The following is a 19198-nucleotide window of genomic DNA, read 5'->3' as shown; positions in this document are numbered from 1 at the left end:
CCAAAACCAGTAGTCTTGTTAAAAGACTACATCTTCCCTATGACTCTTGGAATCAAAAGCATTTGCAGGCTTTCCAGGTTCCAACCAGCTCTCTTTTCTGAGGACTTTCCTAGCTCATTCACTCCTACCAGTAGGTCTGGACATTCCTCTCTCACCTGTGCTCTCCAGGGAGCTCTTGCTGCACACCCCATGCCATGGTGTCTTTGGAGTCTGAGCAAGAAGGAGATGGTCCCAGCTGGGGGGCTTGTTCTTCACATTGTCTGAGTTTCTTCTGCCTCTTTGTCACTGGACTCTCTACCTCCAAAGCAAGTGCAGTTACATGACCAAATTTTCCAGGTGTCTTTGTTCTGAATTTATGATCTTGTGTTCCTGTGTAACCTCTTGGAACAGCTTGTCTTCTCCAGAAGCTCCGCTTTCACTAATGCTGCTTAACTGCAGATTAATAATAATCTTCTAGCCATCATGCTTCTTATTAAATATTTATATTGTGGTAGCACATAAGGGCTGTAATTGGGATCTAATTGTGCTGATTTATTCAGACCAGTTCCGAGACCTTTGGTACTACTAACTTTGCAGCTAGCAACCCTCCTACGTGTCCTTGTCCTTCACTGTCATTTTCCTTGGTCAGGTCAGCACATGAAACCGATCCCCGATTCCCTGGTGTGGAAACTGAGCAGCCAAACTGCAGTGTGCTGACAGCTCTCTGCGCTTGTTCTCTCTTCATCCTTTCTTTGATTTATTCTTGGAGTTTTCTAAAAGAAGGGGACAGGGCAGCCTGTCTTCTGAATTCCCCTGTGAATTTTTTTGCTCGTCAGTGTGTCTTTTCTGTGTTCGTTGATTGTAAAGTTCGTGAGGCAGCCCAGGTGAGCAACTGCCTTCTTCCCTTACACACATAATGCAAAGTGCTTCTCAGCTCAAACTACGTAGCTCAGCTGCTACTGGTGCCTTATACATGTTGAAGAACTTAATATCTTTCCCATTTCTTAAAAATTAATCTCCTTTAATCCTGGCAACACTGTAAGGTTCAAAGATGTTTTACATTATGTGCAGGTAGGATTATGGTTTATTCCTTAGTAGAAGGAAAAGATTGGTTTGTTTTTTTTTTTTTTAACATTGCATCCCTGGTAGTTTTTATTTTGCTGAAAACCAAGTTGGTGCTTTTTTTTCTCTCAGCCTGACTGCAGAAGATGAAGGTATAACCCTCAATACAAAAAGTATATGCCAGAAGTCCCATTGAAAGCAGCAAACTATCATCACTCTTTCTGTGACAGAGATGTAGCGTTCTGAATCAAGTTGTGCAAGGTGATCTGCCCTTACACTGTCTACTCTCCTGTTAGCCACTGTGTTATCATCCTCAGTTTTTATTGTTGTAATAGTTGCTCTGGTCTGGAAGGAAGAGAATTTTGGATCTAGAGCAAGACATAAGCTTGTCAATAAATATTCTCTTCCTCTCTAGGATTTCCTTAAACTCCAAGGTCCAGTTGTCAACACAAATCTGTCATATCTTAGGCAGCAAATCACTCTAAGGCAAAGCAAAAGAAATTCTCAGCTTGAAGTGCCCCCAAACCCTTCTTATAGCGATAGGGGCACTGCAAGATGTGCTTTGCCTTGTCTCTCTGGGTGATTGAAAATGGAGCTTTGTTGACAAGCCAGAGACCAATTGTTTATTTTAAGAAAGTGGAACAGAATACATTGGTGCGTTGCAGAGCAAAGTCTTCTAGCAGAAGTAATGAAGGCAATTCTGAAATAATGTAGTTGTTTTAACTTCAGGTGTTTTTTCTCTTCTTTCTTTGTTTGCTCATGTCTTGTAAGCACTAGACAGCACAAAAGACAAGTGAGCTTTGAAGTTACAGGTCCTTATAGGTCCAACGATTTCTTTTGCACAAGCACATAATCTATTGTACAACTCTATTTCTGTATATCAAAGAGGCCTTTAGGTCTAAAAATCTTTTGTCTCCCAGTCACAGTTAAGTCCTGTTTGTAGATTATGATCACTAAGATCTGAGATGGGACCAAGGGTTTTAAGAATTGAAGGGGTTCTGTCTAGATTATAAAGTGGATGTAAACTATCAATGTAAGGAGAACACAGAGCAGAATTGGACGCTTCAAAATTTGGAAAAGGTACAAATATGAAGCCTGGGGCAACGCTGATGATGTCCAGAATTTACACAATTAGTGTGGTAAATGAGGAATTAGGAACACAAGAAAAGAGGAAGCAGTACAAAAATAAACCTTGCTGCAGTTCAATCTGGAAAGTCTTCTGGCATGATTCAATGACTGGTAATTAATAAACAAGGAAGATCCAGAGAAAGAAAGGAAATGTGACCAAAAAAAAAAACAAACCAAAAAAACCCACAAAAACCAGCAACAGCAAACAAGCAGTGAATGAATTCAATAAATGATGAAAAATATATGGCCATGCAGAAGAGAGTGCTGACAGACCCAGATGCCTGGGATGAGGATTCTCAATCTAGAATAAGTTTTTAATGAAATCTCCGGTGTAACCAGAAACTGAGTTTGAAGATGGGCTATACTAAGGTTAGAACATGGTCACAGAGTCTCAGCTATTCTGATTATGGCTTTGTGCAACATCTGGAGTTCACAAAAACAGTCTGCATAACACAAAAGCATCTGCAGAATGATGTGGAGGTTGTGTCTGGGCTGAGCAGGAGTATTTGTGGCCTGTGTGCTGGATGCCTCCAAATAGGTCTGCCAGGTGCTGTGGGTAATACAAATGTTGTAAAACTTAGTTCCTGGTGTCATGGATTTACCCAGACTCCGCTAGGGTGCCCCACAAAGCCACTATTGGCACCAGTGCCAGCCTAACATTGAAGTTCACAAGAAGGAGCAGGGGCCAGTTACCTAGGCTGTAGCCACAAATATGAAAGAGTTTTGCCTGACTAGGAACTATTGTGAATAAAGCCAATTCCAGCTAAAACTATGAAGTTTTGTATCTTCCTTCTGATTCCTGAGCCATTCAGTTTCCCTTTACACATCATTTAAAATAAAGAACTTGTGAAGTTAGAAATGGACCGTGAGCCAGAGGGACCTGAGCAGCAGGGGTGAGACAGTCATGCCACTGTGAAAGATGGGAAGAGAAAGTGTGGCTTCCCTCTATTCCCCAATCTTTTCTAGCCTGCCACCTTCTTTCCCCTGCGTACGGTATCTGCTGTCTGTGTGTCATTTAGTGCTAATTAAGAAGTGAGTGGGAGCCATAAGCTCATTACATTTAGAACCTGGAAATGGCCTCCTGAGAGCCCAGAGAGGGTACTGTCTGCTTTCTCGCCACAAAAGCTTCTCCACCCCACTGCCATAATTCTAACCACCAAGCTCCAGAACTCAGAATTCAACGCCAGCTCAGATTTACAGAGCATTAAGCGACTGAATTAAATCCTCAGCATTCACTCAGCGTCAGCCTGACTGAGTAAAGGATTTCACGGGCTGGGGTGCTCTACAAGGCCATAATTTGTAACGTTATGCAGAAGCTGATCCTCCAAGTTTTGTTTTGGCTTGCCGCAATTTCGTTTTATTAAGGCCCCAATAGTATTTGTTGTTTTTCTGTTTGCTTTGATGTGGGAGTTTTAGATTAAATTCAAATAAATAAATGTTTAAAATTAAATTAGGTTTCATTTGCATGAGTTGAGGAGTGAAGTGCATCTTTCTTTCACCATATAAAACATAACAGACCCATTACCCATCACAGAGCCCTCAGTTGCTCCTGAAGAAAAATGACATTTCCTTCTGCGTAGAAAATACTTAAAAGTCCCAAGAATAGATTTATAGGAATATTTTAACCTTTTCTTTGATCCCTGAAATGTCATTGTTCTGTAGGCTACATTGCAAAACGTGACCTTTTATAGGAACCGTGGGATGGATTTGATCTTTGGAAGACGTTTTAGAGATAATGCACTACAGGGTGCAAAGAACGTTCACTCCTGAAAAAAGAGCTGAAAATGGTTTTGTGTGCTGATATTTGTGTTTATGCTGTACCTGGAGGACAAAAGGATTGTTTATGATGAGGCTGGTACTTCAGGGACAACAATGAAGAAAATAATAAGAGAACACAGCATCTTCTTCTGGTTTAATGTGCAACAGTTTTATTTTCATTACATTTAAAAGAAAAATTTGAGTACCAGAAGTTGTTCACTTGGGGGATGCTTGCAAATTAATCTGTCTGAAATGTAACAAGTTTTTATAAGGATTAGATCTTAGCTTTTCAGAGTGCACTCTGACTTCCTGACAGGCAAAACACAAAGCTGAGCAGTTCTGGGAGGAGAACTGCCCCTTTGCTTCAGATTTGTGTTTGCTCTCATAGTGTCCTCTTTCATGGTTCTGCTGCCCATCTCTCTTGGGCTCTTTCTCTAGTTGTTTTACCCCCAGCATTCTCCATGACAATCACAGTATGAGTTCTCCAGCAAGAGATCTCATCATGAAAACACATTTCAGCGTTTTCATGATGACCGCAATAAGCTTGTGAGCGAAGGCAGATGCGAGTCCGTGGGCTCACACTGTGTGTGTTGTCTCTGTGCTTTGCTGGTAACATTTCCAAACCAGATCTTTCTGAAAGATGTCACAACTTCTATGACCAAATACTGTCAGGTTGTACCTAATTCTGTAGCTCTTCCATGTGCAGAATTTTCACTGAAACTTATTGTTGTTGGCAAAATGTATTGGATTTTCCCCAGAATAAGAGAGATGTTTCTGTCCCGATAGAGCTTGCAGTCCAAGCAAAGAGAAAACCTGAGTGAGAATGTAGTAAGGAAGATTGCGGGTGAGAGAACAAAGATCACAGGTTACCACCCTAGTCATTGTTTATCCAAGTTTACAATGAAATAGGGTGCAAAGGCACCAAATGAATTCTGAGGCCGTACCAATATTGAAAGAGTTCCTGGCACTGGCTCTGTGGACTGCTGAACTGCCTGCCCCTAGTGAGACTGTGCTGGACTCCAGTCACTTTGGAGCTTGGAATGCAGATATAAAGAATTTACAAACATCTTAAGAAGTCAGAGTGCAGAAGACTGGAGGCTAGGAAAGAGATACTGGCCTTGAGGAGATAGAGTTCTAGACAGCAACAACCTTACCTTGCAGAGACTGAGAACCATGATGTGGCACATCATGTCCTAGGGGCCTTTCAGGGTGGCCATGGAGACCTGAACAACGTTGTCTTCATAGACACAGGGCCTGAAAGGATTTTAGACATACCTAATGTGCCAGAAAAAAAATTAGTGTCTGGGAGTCATTGGCCTTTTACAGTGTGACATGACTACTGGGAAGTGATGGCTGGTGACATTTTGAATATAGGAAGTGAAATGAGCAAAACAAAGACAGCTCAATGGCAAGTTGCATCAGGATAATGATGCCCATATACATTAAGTAGCAATATAGTCTCCTTGCTTTGCTCAAATAATTGAGCCATTACGCCGATGCTTTACACGGATGACTTTTTGTGGGGTTGTCCCTCCACTGGGCAAGCAGGGTTCTGCGTGCAACAGACAACCATCTGGTGTGTGTATCATGTTTGGTCTCTGTGTGCTGCCAAAGACAAGTTGAAAAACTCAAGTGCAATGTTTTTCTCTGAATCTGTGATAGTGGTGAAACGCTTAAGTGTAACATGGTCAACCCCAAAATGCTTTGAACAGCTGAGAAAAACTTTCAGATGAACATGGGGTGTTTCACTTTCATTGTAGGAAAAAGGTGATGAGGTGTAAACTCCCTGTTGTCAAGTGAGTTGTCAGCAATATTAATATGATGTGTAGCATCTAGTTACATCGCACAGGTCTTATGACCCTCTTAGAGGTCATAAGATTATCAGAAAATCATAATGGGATGAATATGTTTTATGCTTGGTGATTTGTATGACACTGTGAGATCAAAAAGAAGATTTTGTTGTCTAGGGAAGCAACCAAATCTGTGATAATCCAAGCATATAGTTAGTCATAAGAAATCACTGCATCTAAAAAGTCTCTGACAACCAAAGGTGAACTTCTCCCCAGATGCATTCAAGGTTGTTTCATTTGCCTTCCTTCTGCATGTCACTTAACTCTGGCTGCAGGATAGTGTACTTACCTGTATTAAAGAGTGAGTGAGGAATAGGGAAGGCAATATCAGATGTCTTTGATATCATCAAGTGTCCTTGCTCTAAGAAAAAAGACAATTCTAGGCATTTAGTGAGACTGTACTTTTAAGTCATGATTTGAATATATGACACACCATATTGCATTGTGAATTCAAGCTCTCTCCACCAATGCCTAGGAAGCATCTCCAATTTATTTCTCTGAAATAATACTCAATAGAGAAATGTTACTGGCTTTGTCCTCTACACCTTGTGGGAGGAAGCATTGTGCAGAATCCAGAACAGAAATCACAACTGAGTTTCAAGAAGATAGCAATTCACTTTGTTGTTTTCCTCATTTTCCCAAAAGACTGAGAGTTATCACAAAACAGACACTCCCAAGATTCAAGGAGGCAATGAAAGTCTATGGCAGAGCTCCTTCAGAATTACTGCCCTTGTTTTTCTTCTAAATTGTATAATCCAAATAATTGCTTTTGTTCTGTAATACAGTGAAATTGATTTATCCTATCCTAAATCTCTTTCAGTTGGCACTCTCAAGGTGATCTGTGATGCTAGGCATGCCATTCCACAGGCCACGGGGGATCTGCCTACAGTGGTGGTCAGCCTTGCCTTTGGAGTGAGACATTTCTGACACTTTTAAGTGTTAGTGTGTGTTCTCCACTGCCCTGCTAGAGGAAGTCTGGGGTGATTACTCCCCAGTATATCTATCTCTCTAGCTTCTAGAAACCTGCATTTTAGGCATTTTATGAGCCAAATTCCATCTAAACCATCATGTTTGATAATCACTGATAGACCCGCTCTCTATGAGTTTATCTAATTACATTTGGAGCCGTTTATACTTTTGACCTCCAGAGAAATCCGTGGCAGTTTAATTCCACGATTCAAGTGTGTGTTGTCTAAAAAAATCCTTTCTTTCATTTGTTTTAAACCTGCTGTTTCATCATTTTATTGGCTGCCTCCTTTGTGTGGTATAAAAAATAATGAATAATCATTCCCTATTCAAATTCTGTATACCATTCATGGTTTTAAAGCTTTTTATCATATTCATTCTCAGTCATATCTTTTCCAAGCTGCAGAAATCTAAACTATTTATTTCGTTCTCATCTGGAAGCGGCTTTATAACTCTCAACGACAGAATTGTCACATTATTTTATCTAGTTCCATTACATCCTTTTCAAAGTAGAAAAATCATAAGTGTGCATAGCATTGTAGATGTGTGCTCTCCATTGATTTATACAGTAGCATATTTAGGAACTCTTAATTCTTTCTTGGTCACAGTTCATTCATGAGGGCTACATCCCTGGTTTGATTTCACAGCAGAAGCAGAGGGATGTAACTGGAAAGCTGTGGTCTAACACAATCTGGTGGAGTCAGAATAAGTCAGGTTCCCCAGAATTGCACATCTATAGCTCAGATCATGATTTATCATTTTCTTTGCTACAGTCTCCATCCATCACCCTTCATTTCACATTCTACTGCTCTCGATTCTTCAGTGTCAAGAATTGCTCATCTAGAACACTTAGTAGTGGAAGATGTCAGAAATATAGGTGGATTCTGCTTCTCTGTTACGTAGAGAAATTAGATCCTGGATGCCTTGCATTTCTGAGCTATTTGTTTTCACTTAGTATGCTGTGTTTTCAAGGAGTTATTGCTTAATAATACCAAGTTGTTCTAAAATAGAAGGCTGAGTGCCTAGGATTTGCTTTATTGTATGAATTTAGTGCAACTCCCATCTCTTCAGCGAAGATCACTTTCCTCCCTTTTTAAGAGGCACCAAGCTGGGAGTATGAGAAAAATTATATTCCTCAGTAATTTTGTGGCATGAGCACACATTCTAATTTAGGGGTGATTTTTTCATTACCATTGGCATTTGGAGGGTTTCAGAGTGCTCAAGCTTTGCCAGCCCTCCTACCCATATAAGGTAATGTTTGAGTTGAATGTTCAAGGAGTATGAGTTTTGAATAATGTATTGAATTGCTAAGTTCAGAATCTTATTTGTTTTCATATTGGAAATTGCATCCACATCCAAAACCTTTTCTTTCATCAGCCACTTCCTCTCCCACGCCAAACTCCACATCCTATTAAACTGTTTGATAATCACTTGTGTCACTCTACTCAGGAAAACATAATCTTGGGGAATGTCTTCTCAGGAAGACATTGTTGGGAACCTGCTGTAGGAGCACATCAGGAGAGAGGTGCATGGTAGGAGGTGGCTGTGTCAGGGCAGCTCAAGGACAGCACAAAAAACTTACAGTTTTCTTTACAGAAAACTTCACAGTGGTCTAAGAAAACTCCTGCTAACAGAAAGGCGAACTCAGAAAACAGAAAGTAAAGCTTCCCAGAAGAGTAAAAGCAAGGTGCTGTGTCTTGGACAATCATTATTATAACTGAGTCTTGTCCTAGAACTCTTGCAGAAAGGTGTGGCCCAGTCCTACTACTCCTGGAAGCCACAAGTTCCTTTTTCTCTTCTCTCTGCCAGCTGTCTTTCTCCCATGGACCTTTTCATGGCAGCTCCATTTCTCTATCCCTGTTCCCAGACTAACCCTCTCTCTTCACTGCATCTGCCTTCTGCTGGCAGTGACTGTGCTGATGGACAGACAAATAACCCATCCCTCTTCATGATACAGTTTGAAACCCACCACATTGGCACAGTGCTTGCACAACAGGCTGTGGAAAGGACTTGCAACTACTTTAAAGCAGATTGAGATTTTTGCAGCCAGCCTCCTGACAACTTGTGCTTGGTGGAAAAAGGAGGAAAACCAGATGTATCGAATTATGGGCTCAAAGTTCTTTGCACAGGCCTGCTCGAGATCTGCTGTTGCCAAGTGCAAAGGCATGATGCCTGGCTAAGGATCTCAGCAGTGGGTCTGCAGAGTGTATTTGTCCCCAGTGGTGTAATGTCACTTGCAGTGATGAAAGAAAACCTCTCTGGCTGTGTAAAGAGACACCTGAACTTTTTGTCACCTTGAATACTGTGCTTATCCTATGTTTTCTCTTCCCCTCTGAGCCCTCATCTCTGCTGAGGTTGTTAGAGCAACATTTTTTCCAGGTGTTTGGGGAAGTGTTATGACCCAAGGACCTGTATGGGCTGTTGTATAGTGTAGCTCTGTGATGTATGTGTTAGAATATCTCTGCTGCCTTCACCTCACAAAGCCCAAATGTGAAACTCTCTGCACTTTTTTTGCTCTTCCCCTCTCCATGCTGACAGCAATGCACAAGTGATGCATTAGCAATGCATCTGAACTTGAGTCATGGCTGTCTGAAATTTTAGCCCTTATGAGAGAGAGCAGACCATGGAAGCCATAATTTTTTATTGTGCCCTAGGGTTGTTGTGAGTGAATCATCAAAAGAGTATGATTCAGTTGTAGCCATAACATTGTTTTTTCCTCTTGTGCCATTAGCATGGAAATGCAGAATTGATATGCTCTGAGTTCTGGTCACAGGTGCTGCCTGATCCCTTTAATGCATGAACTGTAATGGTTCTTATTTTTAGTGCATCTAATCCCTAGCACACAACTCCTCTTCTCAGGCTAGGTGTATGTCCTGGTTTGAGACAATTTGGAGAGGCGGAGACCTCAGACAGAAGTCTCCTCCCTCAGATTCAATACCCCTAGTTTCTCCCATGCAGAGAGAGCAGATACAAGTGAAAAAATAACTCTTTACCAAAAAGAAATGCTAATAACAACACCGCTAAAACTGGGTTAAAACAACTGATCTTGAGAAACTCCCAAGCTCCACCCACCAAACCAAATCGAGATGGCAGCTGGTGTCCCCCACCTGGAAAAAAACCACACATGACCAGAGGACAAAGACAAGATGGGTGGCCCTTCCATTTGGTTTGCCTCCCCCATGCCCAGAAAACCTGGCAGGAACAGTTGGAGAGTCAGTGCTGGCAGGAAACAGCAGATAGCTGTGATTTGATACCGGCAGATGCTTGTGTGGCGCTGGAGTGAGGCTGCGGTGCTGGTGCAGGCAGTCGGAGCAGGGCTGTGAACACCCAGGCAACTGGAAGGACCCACAAGACACCCACTGGATCCAGTGACAAGACTTGGTTGATGCAATTTCAATGTTCATCGGTCGAAGTGGTGGTCTCAGTCCAGATCAGTCAAGGTAGTGGTGAAACCATCAGGTTGTAAGGAAATTCCCGTGTGGTGAGGGGAGTGTTAAGTGAAGTAGGAGTGTGGTCTTTTATTTGGCTTAGGCTCAGTAGAAACGCCTCTAGTACTTCCCCTGGGGAGGGGATTTCTACAATGGGTGATACAATAATGGATCATGGGACATTTCAGGAATCTTCTACACTTTCTAAGGTGTTACAGCTGCCTCGTAGGTCAGCACAGCTGGATCCACTATGGCCCATCAGCAGAGATTACAGGCTATGTGTGAACTGTCCCAATGCTTCCCGGATGGGAGTTATCACAGCTGAGTCATTTGCATAAGAACAAAAGAACACTACCCCCCCTCTCTCCTAGCCTGAGGTGTCGGATGTGCATGCCCTCAGCACCTGGGTGGCCACTGCACATTGTTAGCAAAGCACACTGCTGATTAAGCCATTAGCACCACTAGTCCAGTCTCTTACAATACCTGGGTGGTCACTGCAGGTGGTCAAATGTTTGAGTCATTAATCACTAGCAGTTCAGTCTCTTTAAAGAAGGCAAAACACCAAAAAAACCCAAAAGGGCATATTTGGGGGAAAAAAGAAAAAAGGTGGATATCAGAATTCTTTGTGTAACCCAGGACAACTTAATTCAGGGACAAATAGTAATGTAAGGACTTTACTCGTCTGTCTGGGTCTGTCTCTTATTCAGATACTTTTCAGTGACCCCATGCCTTTTTAGATCTTTCCTATCAGAGCACAACCATCTCTGATACAGACACCAGCCAAATGTGTTCAGACAGCCCATGATGCAGGATTTGTGCTTCTTTCAAAATGACTGTCACCCGTATTTCACGTGGGCCTTGAGACGGTAACTGCATAAACAAAGTGCATCAGGGATGAAGAGGTGCCAGACACAGGTGCTGATTAAGACAAAGGACTAGGTAGTTCTAGAGACTTGATTTTTTGGTGTAGCTCAGGTTAGCTTTGTTAGATTGTCAGTCTGTAAAACATGATTCATTCATGAGATCTTAATTCTGTGTCTGTCTCTCAGGCTAACAGCATACTTGCCTCAATTCTTACCACGATGCCAAACTACCTTCCCTTCTTGTTCCTACTTATAAAACGTGTTGTAGTTGTGAAATTATGGAATTAAACCCTCCATTTCAAACCAGATGGTAGCTGCAAAAATCCTGAGGAAACATCTATGAGGAATTTTTTTTCCCCTTCTGGATTTTTTTAATGTGGTTTCTGTTTCTTCCCTGCTCCTTTGTAACTTCTGAGAGCAAAACAATGCCTCTGTGGACATGTTTCAAACTGGTAAACAGATTTCATCTCAGGGTTCCTCCTGTGCTTTTCAGACACAGTTCACCATTCTTGTCTTCAGACCTGGGCTTACACAATAATTGTATGAGCCTCTGCTCTGCATCTCCTGCCATGAATCAGCTTTACTGCTGTTCATTATTTCCGTGACTGTCAGGAAGCTAGATGGAAGTCACCTCTTTAGATCTTCTCTCTCCTTCTGTCAGTATTGGACATGACAAATAAATGAAGATCTCTTCTCCAGAAAGTTTACAGAAGTCCAGAGGAAGAGAGATGCTGTGTAAGGTGATGGTTTGCATGGTAGCACTGGTTCCTTGTTTGCCTGCCTTTAGGTGGTGTATTGTGCAGCATTTGCTCATATGATACCCTCATTTCTCTACCCATGGAGGCAGGTCTTCATGGAGAGCTGTGATGGAGTGGAAACAGGTGAAATGAAGCAGGAGGTAGAGCAGAGGGAGGGAAAATCTTCAGAGTGAACACTAGAAAAAAGCTGAAGATAATAATGGCGTTAGCAAGCCTTCAGCATGTGGGTTGGTTTGTTTATCTAGCTCTTGCTTACCAAGTCTCCATTGCTTCCCTGAAGTCACACAGAGAACAACAGCAGGACTGTACAAACCTCGATGGCCATGTAATTGATGGGAGAGGTAGAATGTTTGCCTGCTGTCCACTGATGTCCAAATGTCATTAAAGAACCTTCATTTTTCTTTTACATTTCATGTTTCTTGACCTTTCCGCTACTCCTTTACAAAGAAATAACCAGACAAAAATCCCATTTTTTACTGAAGTCTGTCCAGAATTCTCTTTTGAGTGGCTTCATGTTGTAGTGCATTTTTCATGGTGCTCCCACTCCTTAATGCCCAATTTTTGTGTTTAGTCTTACATAATTCTTTTCAAAGACTTCCTGAGGATGAAATCAAATGGCTGACTTCTAAAGGATTGCTCTAAGTTTGGCAGGACCTCAGTTCATGGAGTAGAATAGTACACCAGTGTAGCACAGTGTCTGGGCAGTACTTTCAGGGCAAGCAATTAAACTGCAACAACAGTGACCCTTAAAATGCAATGTCCAAGCGTACAGTAAATTTTTTCATGTTAAAGGTTATATTGCTTCCTCAGGAACCATTTTGGGAGTTTTTTCACATCACAATGTGGATGTTACTTATTCTTCCAACAGGTCCAATACGCAGTATATTTCATTGCTAAGCTGAGTGAGGCTTTTATTTTCTCAAATTATATTTCTATCAAACACTCATTTATCTGTTTCATGGTTGACAGAAGATTTGGACCTTCTGGTGCTTGCAGCAAGTGGATTTACCCGATGGATTTGCTGTTCTTCCAGCTTCCCCTTTAGTCACAGTTGTTGCCAGCAGTAGTTTGAGTTGCCAGCAGTAGTTTGAGTGTGGCCACTAGTGTTTCATTCATGTAGCCATGGCTTTCCCCCCAGATGAAAATGTGAAAATGCATTGAGAACCAACTCAGCAGAAGGCTTGTAAATTCTTAGTATTGCAGCAGTCTGGGGTCTAGCAGCAGTTTCTGTATTTGCTGTATTTCCAAAGAGTCGTAGGTTTCTGATATGAGCAGTTTATATTGAACTTGATAGGCTCTACAGAACTCTATACAGTCAAAGAGAAAGTACCCTCCAGGAGAACATTAGGGATGCAAGAGAAAGTATGCAAAATTCAGAAAATATGTATCATCATTTTTTGCAGACAAATCCTATCTCTGCTTTTTGCTGCATTTGCATTACAATATTATATTTAATAACACTATGACAATAGTTCTCAAATAATATACTATAATGCAATATGGTAATTTGTATGCAAGTTTAGAAACTTTTGTAGGATTTTAGTTTTTTTAATTTTCTTGCACTAGGTTTCCCTGTTTTCATTGTCATGGTGTGTCTGAATTGGACCTCTTACAGATGTTCTCAGTAAATCATTTACACCAATCATTTTGTAAGTAACCTTATTAGCCATGTTCTTTCCTGAAGCTGAGGCAGCTAATGATGAACCCAATTTGACTATTCATACATAGACTGAATGCAGTATTCCTTAGCTGTAATTTAGGGACTACGGTCAATAAATAGGGATCTAAATTATCTGCAGTCTTGCATTAACCCTATATGTGATTCAGCTTTCCTTCTTCCCCCAGGGAAATAAAGTCCATCTCTTAAGGTCAGTCTGCTTATACTAAAATCTAAATTATGTTCTTTTAACTGCAGTTACTTTTCATACATAGTTGAGCTAGGCAGCATTTTTATAATGTAAGTAAGTTTGGGGAGAGAGATGGGATGTAATTACTTAACCATTTCCTCATTTAAAAATACATTTTCTAGTAACGTTCAGTGAGGAAACAGCAAGGGGGAGATGAGGAGATATCACAAGAAATTACTATCTGGATTCTGTCCTATCCATGGAAGACTCCAGCTTAAGTGCTCATGAAGAAAATAGGAGAGATGCTACTCTATCCTTTCAGGTCAGAGGGCTTTCCATCACTTAAGAAAGTTCCTTTTCTAACAAGCTAGAGAGTGTTTTGAGGCCGATGCTGCTAGTCGTGCTTCTTTTAGTCTTGTGAAGGTACCGAGGGTGAGAATGCTCAGCTGGCAGGGAGAGTGCTTTAATTCCACTTCTCACTCCACTGCATGGTTAATTATTTTTGCATAGAAGAAAATGCTAAAAGAAGTCCATTCCAAAAAACAGAGTAGCCTAAGTATATAGTACTCCATAAGCAATTTGGAGATAAAAATTTGAATCTTTAGGGCCATTAAGTGTAGTTTTCTTCTATCCTTGGTGAATGCTCTTACCTCTGAGCTATTACGTAAAAACTAAATGCACCACCAGTTTTGTGAATTCAACCATTCATTTTCATAACTTTTTTTTTCCTTCTAATCAGCACTATAAAGGGCATGTTGTATTCTGGATAAACTAGAGTTTTTCCTGTTGAGCAAGGCAATGATTTCTGGTTGTGTCTTCTCTGTGCTGAAAGATTTTATATTGAACTTCATTTGAAGTAGATCTTTCAGTTAATTTTTATTTTCATAATATGTCTGTTTCTACCCACTTGATGTGGTATTAATAGTAGTAGAAGTATCACCATCATTATTATTATTATTACATAGCTTGAGTCCAGCTCTGGATTACTTTGAGTGGGTCTGCAAAGTTTGTTAAGACAACTATGCCACATTTGCAAAATTTTAGAGAGATCAGGATCTCATTCTGGGACCAAAGGTTGAATTCATGGAAAACAACAGGTCAAATCTAACCCAGCAAAGCACATAGACACCTGCTTAATTTTAAGAAACATGCTTTAAGAAACTTTTATGAGTCTCATGGTTTTATGAAGCATTTTTCAGGACTGAGGTAGAGTACTTGGTGCAGGACAAAATCAACTCTTTAATGAACTTAGCAGAAAACCCCACAGGCATACTCAGCATGTGCTTTTAAAACATGTATAATTGGGTCAAATGAAAACTAATTCCCACTGGAGTCCAGCCATGCCCAAGGAACCCTTCCAGGATTATTCTTTGAAATCCTTCAGGCAGAAATATTTCCATGCCGATTTCTACTTCAAAACCTTTTGACTGTAGCACTGTTCAAGAATAGACTAACAAGAATTCTTCATATATGAGAATTTTTCCTGTTCTCCATATCCCTCCCCTTACCATCCTTCTCCCTCTTGCTTTCTTCACTGCCTCTCAGCATAGTAGAAAAGGTCAGAAGCAATTTGATCAAGTGTCCCAAGAAACGAGTGTCTTTGAAGAGAGTGCAGGCTTGCAGAATTTGAATATGAGAGGATAATCTTTTGAAGAATTGTTGGGTCCTGGAAATAGAGCTTTATAATGAAAAATCACCTTTGAACCTCACATCTAGCTATTTTAGGTTAAAGAGAAGTAAGTCCTTTCAGTGGGGAGAAAAAAAAGGCTTCCTACGAAAGGTGTCTTCCCTCCACTTTGCTACCTGGATAATATATTTGGGCTGTTTCTCCCATCACTTGATATATACTGTACAGACACCAAATGAATTAACAGTCCCAGAGGGCTGTCAGAATGCAGAAAGTTATAAATTAAGGACAGACTTAGCCTAAATTGGTGTGTCTGAATTTGTGAATGAATTGACACATGGCTGTGCTTATTCTCTGAAGCAAAAGCTGCTGAATCTCTTCAGCTACTAAGCTTACCCTCACTCACCAGAACTGCCTAGTCTTTTCCGTAGTTGATCGTGCAGAACAGATGCTGTATTGCTGTTGAAGTGTACATCATTCTTATCTGCTGGTAGGAGTTGCTAAGCTGTCTATTACTGATATAATCTGAGACTTTAGTGGATCCCTTGCACATGTTAGCATATTCTTTCTCCTGGATGACCCAGTTGGACTTGTCTACATTGGAGACCAAGCATTTTCACTTTTACTATAGCTCATTTAAAACATATAGGAAATCAAGCTGCAAAGCACCGTTAGCTTTGCAAGTGGAGGGGGAAACTTACGCATCCCAGTGCTTTGCATTGAATCTGGAAATGAGCCGTTCTGAATTGGCTTATGCATTTCACTGTCAGGCCTTTTCAGTACTAGCAGCGTTCCTCCTCTTGACAGAGATACAAGGTGAGAAACCTTCCAGCACTTAGGGTTGGGCTTTAACTCCAAGTTCTTGGTGCACTTCATTTTGATCTTGGCTCTCTGATTCCCACAAGTTCCACTTCATTTTGAGATCTTTCAGTTGTTTAAAGCTGACACACAATGGATACTTCTCATAGAAAATTAGGGTGCGCTTGCCAGAGGATGATGTTAGTCCTCTCTGGTATGGGTCCTTTAATGTATAGTCCCTGTTAAATGGATCTTCTCTGGGATATTTTTCATTCTTGACAGTGAAGACAGACAATCTGTTGAGAACAAAGGGGAATTATTTCCTCTTTGGTTTAGGACTGCTTTGCAGAACAGCTAGATTTCATCTCTGGATGAACTTCCATCTTCACACTCCTGCAGGAATACCTGCAGTCAAGGAGTGTTTAACTTCCAACCCTTGACAGGAGAACACAGCCGATGTCATATGCTTTCTCTAGCTGCAGCTTCCTTACGCAATATGTAGTTGTCTCTTTGTCCATGCTGGACTGTGCCAGCAGGGAACTAATAATGTCCAGCAAAGGGTGGGAAAATGATCATATCTGTTTTATTTTAAACTGAATAGTTTAGGCTTTCTGGCTTGCCTGTGAGTTTTGGGGGGGGTTTGTTTGTTTGTTTGTTTTTTCCCCTGTAGGATATTTTAATGCTTCTGTAAGGAAAAGTAAGTTGTCAAGATGGCAGCTGAAGGGGGTGGATCAGTCACCATGCTCCAAGCAACTCCTTAGAGCTGAATTCTGCCATAGGGGCAGGCTCCTGGTCATGCAGAGCCCATTAAAAGGCAGAGTGGTGTCCTGAGTTTGCAGAGCCAAGAGCTGAGTCTGGCCTGCAGCACACAAGCAGGCAGCTGGAGAGTGCAAGTCTGGGGTTTTCCCATCAGGCAGCAGCCCTGATGTTCTGTGAATTTGTACATGAGGTAGACTGCAGTTTAGCCTAATGCACACTGGTGCTTTGGGATGGCCCAGAGCTTTGGAGTTTTGCTGCATTTAAACAAATTAACATAGTCATGGCAGCAAATGATTGTGATTTTTCCTAAAGATGAACAAACCATGGGTCTAATAGGGACCTGCTATTTCTCAGAAATTAAAATGCTGCTTTCCTAAATGAGGCCAGGGAGAATGATCAGATGTACAAAGAAGGAAAACATTGCCAGACAGTATCTGGAGCTGGATAATTCGCATGAAAATACTCCCCATGTCAGAATCAAATAGTCTCTGTGATAAGAAAATAATTTTTCCCCAGCTTATACGATATTGAGTACTAAGATTTTTACATCCTCTTAGAAACTTGCAAACAGCCCTTTTGTCCCTATCAGTGCTGGTGGTTTATTTTTTTCCACTGGACAAACATTGATTTTTCTTGCTACCAAACCCTGCATTTCTAATGGAGCTTGAAATTAACACAATTTTTTTGTGGTTGTTGTTGTTTACCTCCTTGTTTGTGCACCAACGACCTAAATGATGTTGGCACAGCTTGAGGAACGAGGTTTCTTAAAGTTTTAGTTGAATGCAACAGGGAAAGCACAACACATCTTTTTCTCCAGGCACTACACAAGTAACAACGGCCACACGGTATCAAGGGGTGGTATCTGTGACACTGATTAAAAGGCTTAGGAAAGCTTGCATTTGTTTAAGATATCTGGGATCCAGAGGGCATTCCTTATCATACTCTACTGGGATGATGATTTCGGTGTGCTGCACATACAACCTTGAGGTAGCAGCTGCTGCAATATCCTATAATTCTGCTCCAAGAACATATTCCTGTGGAGAACCTATTCCCGTGTTTTGAAGAAACCTTTTGTGAGGTCTGCAGATTACTCAGAGATATCTTGATTCAGAGAAAATGGCAATTAAGCTAAGATGAACAGTATTCCTAAAACCCTCTTACATATCAGAATTCCTTGTCCCTCCTGGCCTTACACACTGGGATGCTGAATTGGGGTGGTACCCTCGTACAAAGCTTTAGTCAGTGCAATAATTCACCCTTATCTGGCTAACTTTTGCAGTTTCATCTAGCTATAAATTACAACATGCACCTTTTACAGTAATTTTAAAATATAAATATCTGAGTGGGTTTTTGAAACTTCACAGCTATCCTTTGGTCGCAGTACCAGTTCCCCTTAATCCTCTCAAATACACTTGGAAGAATCCTTGTAGTTAGAGATAATGGTGGTACGGTATGGCTGAATTTCCTTGGTGTAGGTATGAATGGATAGTAATAGCAACAGATTTCTCCTTTCCTTTGATGTTCACACAACCGATTTTCAGATTTTAAAAAGTGATATTTTAAAGCCTGTAACGAGAAATGACTAAAGATAAGATACTCCTGAGTCCTTGCACTTGGGACCTTTTGGTAATGTGGGTTATTTGAGAGAGCTTTCACCCCTACATGATGAGAAAGGCTATGAGTGAATCCCAGCTCTGCCATCAGCAGTTTGGATCCATGTGGGCCTAGTCTCATTTTCTCAACTGTCTGCCAAGAATAAGATGTGATCTTTGGCAAGAGTTCATGCTCCCATGTATTGAGAGCGGGAGATGTACACCACAGAACCATTCTGTATCAAACCTGACTGGCAAAGTGTCCAGAGTATTAGGTCAGCAATTTTCCATCAAATTGCTATCAATTATTGTTGATACAGTGTGAAGGTCATGAATTAAGCAGAAAGGATTTGTGCAGTTCAGGGTCAAGATTTGAGCAACTCTTGTTCAGTGAGTAAGAGACTCCTATCAAGGCCCTTGTGAACTACTGCAGCTGGAAATTCTTTTGAAATTAATGTGTTAATGTACTATTCTACTTAGGAAAATGACTGAATGGCAATGTGACACTGTACATTTTTTATTTGTTTTCACTCACTGACTTACAAAATCTGTTCACTTTCCAACTCCAGCAATGATTTTTCTGTCTGCCAGAGGCACATACTTCAGCTAGGATCTGGAAAAATTGATCTATGGCATCTTTATCACCAATGATGTTGTGCAGAGCAGACATGAGCAGGAGTCAAGGCACATGTTCCAGAGGTGCAGAGCATCCTCAGTGGTACCGCACTGCAGGCTCCAATCTCATCCTCCTCTCTCAGCTCTGCAAGGCCAGAAGTTGAAAAT

At 41.1% G+C, this 19198-nt stretch overlaps 1 protein-coding gene across 3 annotated transcripts in view; it reads left to right on the top strand.

The window, feature by feature from the left end:
- LOC103754042 (transmembrane protein 263) overlaps positions 1 to 19198 on the top strand; it is a 222690-nt gene that overhangs the window by 173891 nt on the left and 29601 nt on the right. Inside the window, exon 1 of one of the 3 annotated variants that reach the window (XM_018082938.1) lies at positions 13376 to 13441. The exons of the other annotated variants lie outside the window; for them this stretch is intronic. Coding sequence (XP_017938427.1) covers positions 13408 to 13441 — 34 coding nt within the window. The 5' untranslated portion in view covers positions 13376 to 13407. Of the gene's footprint in view, positions 1 to 13375; positions 13442 to 19198 lie in introns of those variants that run through there. 3 annotated transcript variants of the gene reach the window in all.

The sequence above is a fragment of the Manacus vitellinus genome, unplaced genomic scaffold (genome assembly GCF_001715985.3).
Source record: "Manacus vitellinus isolate BGI_N305 unplaced genomic scaffold, ASM171598v3 scaffold_6_pilon, whole genome shotgun sequence".
In the NCBI taxonomy this organism is placed as follows: domain Eukaryota; kingdom Metazoa; phylum Chordata; class Aves; order Passeriformes; family Pipridae; genus Manacus; species Manacus vitellinus.
The sequence above is the reverse complement of the archived record's forward strand: the minus strand, read 5'-3'. Positions and strand labels throughout refer to the sequence as shown.